Source organism: Rutidosis leptorrhynchoides, chromosome 6 (assembly GCF_046630445.1).
Source record: "Rutidosis leptorrhynchoides isolate AG116_Rl617_1_P2 chromosome 6, CSIRO_AGI_Rlap_v1, whole genome shotgun sequence".
NCBI classification, from domain to species: domain Eukaryota; kingdom Viridiplantae; phylum Streptophyta; class Magnoliopsida; order Asterales; family Asteraceae; genus Rutidosis; species Rutidosis leptorrhynchoides.
The window spans coordinates 115,019,345-115,025,086 of NC_092338.1; the positions used below are offsets into that span (position 1 = coordinate 115,019,345).

Consider the following 5,742-nt stretch of genomic DNA (forward strand, 5'->3'; position numbering starts at 1 on the left):
AGGCTCGATGCTCCACAAATCGGGGAGGATCGATGAAGACGTGACACACCGTATTAAAGTAGGGTGGATGAAATGGAGGGCAGCGACTGGGGTCTTATGCGACAAGAAGATCCCTCTAAAGCTGAAAGGGAAATTTTACAAGGTGGCAATTAGACCTGCTATGCTATATGGATCAGAATGTTGGCCAATGACGAAGGCACAAGAGAGAAGGATGGAGGTGGCAGAGATGAGGATGCTGAGGTGGATATGCGGTAAAACAATGCTAGATATGATCCCAAATAGCGTTTTTAGGGAGAACCTGAAAGTCAGAAGCATCATCGACAAGCTAAGAGAAGAACGACTTCGATGGTTTGGACATGTGAAGAGGCGACCCCCTACTGCACCTGTTAGGAGAATCGAGGCACTGACGGTTGACGGAGTAAGGAGAAGGGGTAGACCTACTCGTAGGTGGGATGATAGAATTAAGCTCGACTTGAAGGAACTTTTATTGACCGAGGACATGACTTCTGATAGGCTTACGTGGAGGACTAGAATTAGAATAGACGAGTAGGTTGTTGTTTGTTTTGCGTTTGTGGGTCTGTGTGTTTGTGTGTTTACCTGGACCTCTTCTTGGTTTTGTGTATGTATGTATGTGCTGGTTCGTATGAGTTTGTTTGGTTGTAGGGTATGTATGTTTGCTTGTGTTGGTTTGTTTGCATGTTTATGTTTAGGGTTTGGGTTATGGTTGCTAGCATGTGATGTAGGTATGTTTTTGGGTATGCATGTTTATGTTTGTTGGTATGCGTGCTTTTTTGTTGGCCGTCATGTCTATGGTTGTATGCTCGTATGTTCTTGTATGTATGTATGCGTATGCAGGTATGTTGGTATGTAGTGTAGCATTTCCCGTCATCCCTTGAGCTTCGCACGGCAGTCTAAGGTACGTTCCCATATATATATATATATATATATATATATATATATATATATATATATATATTTATATATATATATATATATTTATATTTTATGACTCTACTAAGTGAGTCAACGGCAAGCATCGATTTATTGGCGACTTTACCGCCACTTAGAGCCTAAATTAAACCCCAGACATGATGTAAAACCCATGAAGATTTGATCTCACCATTTTCATGGCGTCTCGTTTGTATCGTTTTTTTTTTTTTTTTACTTTCTGGCCGGAGGTCCCTGGAAGCAATCTCTCTATCTGACGAATATAGAGAGAAAGGAATTTCTCTACTCTTGGGAGTGTTACACTCGGGGTAGAGAAATGATCGCTCTTTATTCTAGGATAGAGGAATGATTGTCTACGATCAACCTCCCCCATACCCCACATTGGTGGGATTGAGTATTGTTGTTGTTGTTCGATAGCTTCGGTTTGTAGGTTAAAATATTACTTGATATTAACTATTAATTAATAAATAATATTATTATTATTTTATATTGACCCAACCCAAATTGAGATCGATTATTACAGTACTTCCTATGCGTGTTAATTTAGTTTTGTAATTTGGTTGTACTAAACTATTTTAAACTGCAAAATGGATATATGCACAAGCATTAAAGTGAGATCTAAGATATGTATCAACTTAAAGATAGAGGCACATCAAATATTTATAACATAAAAGCAGTTCATGAAAAGGCGACACATCAAATAAGTTTACTTGGATTTCTTATCCTTGCGTTTCTTGAGTTTTTCTCTTGCAGCTTCAAACTCTTCTTCAGTGGGTTCGGAAGATGGTCCTCCTCCACCATATTTACTCACTAGAGACGAAAACATTGCGTCTACCCGCCCTTTCCTTTCACTTTGCCTTTGTGAAATTATGGCATACAGATCGTCAGACTCCTCCTTGGGTCTGTCAATGGTTAACATCATCACAAGTTACTTTCTCAAAACTCAAGTGATATTTCAATTCAATTCAAAACAATATTAAAAGAAAAGAAAAAATGTGACAAAAGTATCTCATGACTCACTTCCCCCTACGCTGCAACGGATTTGTTGGTGGTTTTATTTCAGAGATCTTTTTACTCCATTTCTGATACGCTTTAGTCGACTTCAGATCACCTGGCAGATACATGAATAAATTTATGAGACCATCGCTTTTATAAACTGTCTCATATCATATAAAACATGATGATTCACTTTAATAAAAAGCGAAAGCCATTACCGGCAGCAATTGCCTCATCAAGAATGTCCTTGAAGCGATGTGAATCAAGCTTTGGATCCGAACATAGCATGGAGCAGAAGAGCCTGTGAATAATCAAACAATATGCTTACTTTGATAAAATATCATATAATGAAAAGCAGTTAATGATCTTAATGTTAGAAAATGAGTATACCTGTCCATATGACCTTTGTGCTGCTTGTAAAGATCAATCAAATCATTTTTCTCAGACTCGGATCCTCGGTAATTTGATTCAAACTCTTCAATATCAGCTTCGGTAACCTACACAAGTATTTGTGCGGTCCACTTTAGAAGAGGATATAAAGTACAAGAGATTATACATTTTCAGACAAGTGTTTAATGCAAGTAAATAAAACCTTTTTGTACATAGAACGAAAGAAGTCCTTCAGATTTTGAACCACATCCCCAGCAAGTTCCTATTTAAGAAAATAAATTATTAGTACAACAATATATAATCAGCAAAAAATATTAAATAAAAAAGGCTCATCAGTTAATATTACTGATAAAAAGAGATTCAGTAATTGACTCACAGCATCATCTACGCAGCCAGTCTGATCATATAGTGCTCGTTTCTCCTCATCACCAAGTATTGAAATAACTTTCTGAAGTTGCTGAAATTTTTCTTTGGCATCCTACATATGATTAAGAACACGTTACAAAGTCTGAAAAAATGTTGGTGAATCAAATAAGACATTAAAATGTATATAATTTCACCTCGTCACCAGGGTTCTTATCAGGATGTAGCCTCAAAGCCAACTTATGGTATGCTTTCTTTATTTCCTGCTGAGTAGCTGTTTTTTCCACCCCAAGAATCTACAACATGCAGAAACATTGAAATTTGAAAGTTAGCTTCAGAAAAAAAAAAAATCTAGATGTGAGCATAAAACAAGCAACCAAATTTTCTTGTAGAAACAATATCAGATCAGATAACATACTGAAGTGCACACAATCTGCCAGATAGTTATATACAAGGCTTTGCAAACCTAGATATAAGTTCAGGGCTACAAAAGAACCATCAAAGCTACAATATTCACTTAATGTGAAATAGGCTCCATTGAGGTCAGCCCAAAGGGAAGGTTTTACCGACCTGATCCGGGACTATGGTCCGGCCCGCCTGCCCCTCGGGATGGTTTAAGGGTTCGGATCCCTGTGATCGTGGTTCGGGTTTCCTGCCCGAACGTGTGTGTGTGTGCAAATGATGACTAGGCTTCGGTACGGACTGATGCAATCTTGAAGTTCAAAAAAAAATAAAAAATAAAATGTGAATAAGGGAACTATTAATATTGTGACATCAAGTAGTAGTGTACTAGTGTTATACCGTTATCTAGATACACAAATTCAGTGCATCAGGCAGGATATTACTCTAATGAAATCTAATATAAAACATAGTTGTCTGCATAAAAACTGTACACTTATACATTACTCCAATGAAATCTAATATAAAACATACTTGTCTGCATAGAAACTGTACACTTGTAGAATAAATAAGATACGTATCAAATTAAGTGGTCAAATTAGAGTAAAACCAGGTATAGTATCGCCTCTCAAAAGCATGTAAAAAGATATGGACACCACAAATTGGAACCTTGCCCACTATATGAATCAAGAGGTCATCATAAGTTATCATTTATCATCACTTATGTTATTGCCATAGTTAAGTTATATCTGTACTGATAAGAGATGAAAATAGAAAGCCATCATTTTCTATCCCTAAAGTTTTGTCCTAGTTAATTTATATGTGTACTGATAAGAGTTGAAACTATAAATTTACAATCGAGGGGTGAATACAGGTAATAAACATGAACTTTGCTTTGCAATTTGCATACCAAAAAACATTTGCCATATGGTGAACAATAACTTGCCATATAATCATTACGATTCCATGTCAATCAATTACAAAAAGCTAATCACTTGTAAGGGGCCCATATAAATGTATAATTCTGGCTCATTTTTGAGTTTATTTAGGGGACAAAAAAACCATAATTTCTTTTAATTTACATAATATGAAACGAAATTTGACAAGGGGGCAGCTGCCCGTTTTACATCTACATCTGGTACTGATTTGAGTGATTTCAACTACTATCAGTACTAAATATACACACACTTTAGCTATTTGTTATCATATCTTGAAAAAGAATATAAACCCTAATATCGCAAACCCTAGATATAAATCGATTGTGTTTTATTCAAATAATCAACTCAAATACTAATTTCCATCAGATTTAGAATAACTGATGGCATGATAACAGTTTAAAGGAACGAATGAAACTATAAAAGCAAATTATAGAAATTAGGGTTTAGCGTAATTAAAATCAATCAATAAAAAAAAATACCTGGTACAAACTCTTATCGGTGGATGATGATGATGATGATGAAGATTCACCGAGGTTTGGTTGCGTCTGTTCATCATCATCTTCTTCTATGTTTTCTTCCCGAACCGCGGTGTTCCTTCTTTTCCCCATTTCAAAACAAATGAATGCTATTACGAAGTATTTGTTATCGGACTATATATCAATAGAAAGACTATGTTGAGTATTTATATTTAATTAAAAATTGACAACAATTAAAACATTTTAAAAAGTGGAGGATGGAGATGCTGATTTTCCCGCCTGTAGTTTTCATTATTCCCGCCATGGCCAACATATTTTTTATTTGTCGCTCTAACAATAGGTAAGTGATATGTACACAACTTAAAATTATTATATACACGATCTTCATATTTTACAGTATTGTACTGTACAACACTTTAAAACATTATGGTCGTCTACATAACAATTTTAGGTTGTGTACATATAATATGATAGTGGAGCGTTTGTCTCCTATCCAATTTTATGTTTCACACAAACGCTTTTGCCTTTTGACACGGCGCCCTCTAGGGATGGCAATTGATCGGATATGGACCGGGTGATGTCCTATTCATATCTATATTCATTTAATTTTTGTTCATCCATATCCATTTAATTTCATTTCATCCATCCATATCCATATCCGATGAATTAAACTGGTTAATGGATAACCATTGGATATTGCAAAAAAATGCTATAATATTTCCCAATATGCGATGAAGACAAAAACGTAGTATAGAAAAAATAACTATAACATGACATAATTAAAATTTATCCACAAAAATACGTAATCTTTGTCGATGATAGAACACAATTTATTATTAATCATAGATTATGAAAAATTAAGTACGTAATTTGTATGTTTATTTTATTAAATATATGTGTTTTATTGTAATAGATCATAGTTAATTCATTATAAGGTTAAAAGCAAAATGCAAATATAACGGTAAATCCATTTGTAATAGTAAATATGTAAGGATATATCAATATTTTGTATTTGTTTATGTATTTCGGGTGGTAATGGATATATTCATGGATGAAACTTTTCATCCATATCCATATCCACCTCCATTTATGTTCATCCATATCCGTATCCATATCCTTTTAGGTTCATCCATATCCATCACGAAGCGGGTGGATCGGGTGGATATCCACTGGATCGGGTGGCCATTGCCATCCCTAGCGCCCTCTTTCTTTCTCCTTAATTTCTTTTTTTA

At 35.1% G+C, this 5,742-nt stretch overlaps 1 protein-coding gene across 1 annotated transcript; it reads right to left on the reverse strand.

The window, feature by feature from the left end:
- Nucleotides 1-1,654: 1,654 nt before the first annotated feature.
- Nucleotides 1,655-4,670, reverse strand: LOC139854458 (chaperone protein dnaJ 6). Its single transcript, XM_071843761.1, has 8 exons — nucleotides 4,514-4,670; nucleotides 2,895-2,993; nucleotides 2,711-2,812; nucleotides 2,537-2,596; nucleotides 2,335-2,441; nucleotides 2,163-2,245; nucleotides 1,969-2,059; nucleotides 1,655-1,850 (listed from the first exon to the last, which is right to left on the reverse strand). The coding sequence occupies exons 1-8, from the start codon at nucleotides 4,640-4,642 to the stop codon at nucleotides 1,655-1,657; spliced, it is 867 nt and encodes a 288-aa protein (XP_071699862.1). The 5' UTR covers nucleotides 4,643-4,670.
- Nucleotides 4,671-5,742: the final 1,072 nt, after the last annotated feature.

Bases quoted from the DNA above. Each gene is read 5' to 3' on its own strand.
- LOC139854458 (XM_071843761.1), bottom strand. From the start codon at position 4,642: ATGGGGAAAAGAAGGAACACCGCGGTTCGGGAAGAAAACATAGAAGAA. The intron at 2,813-2,894 runs GTGAAATTATAT...AATCATATGTAG, and splicing joins ATAAGAACCCTGGTGACGAG to GATGCCAAAGAAAAATTTCA. The intron at 2,060-2,162 runs GTAATGGCTTTC...TGTATCTGCCAG, and splicing joins TGATGAGGCAATTGCTGCCG to GTGATCTGAAGTCGACTAAA.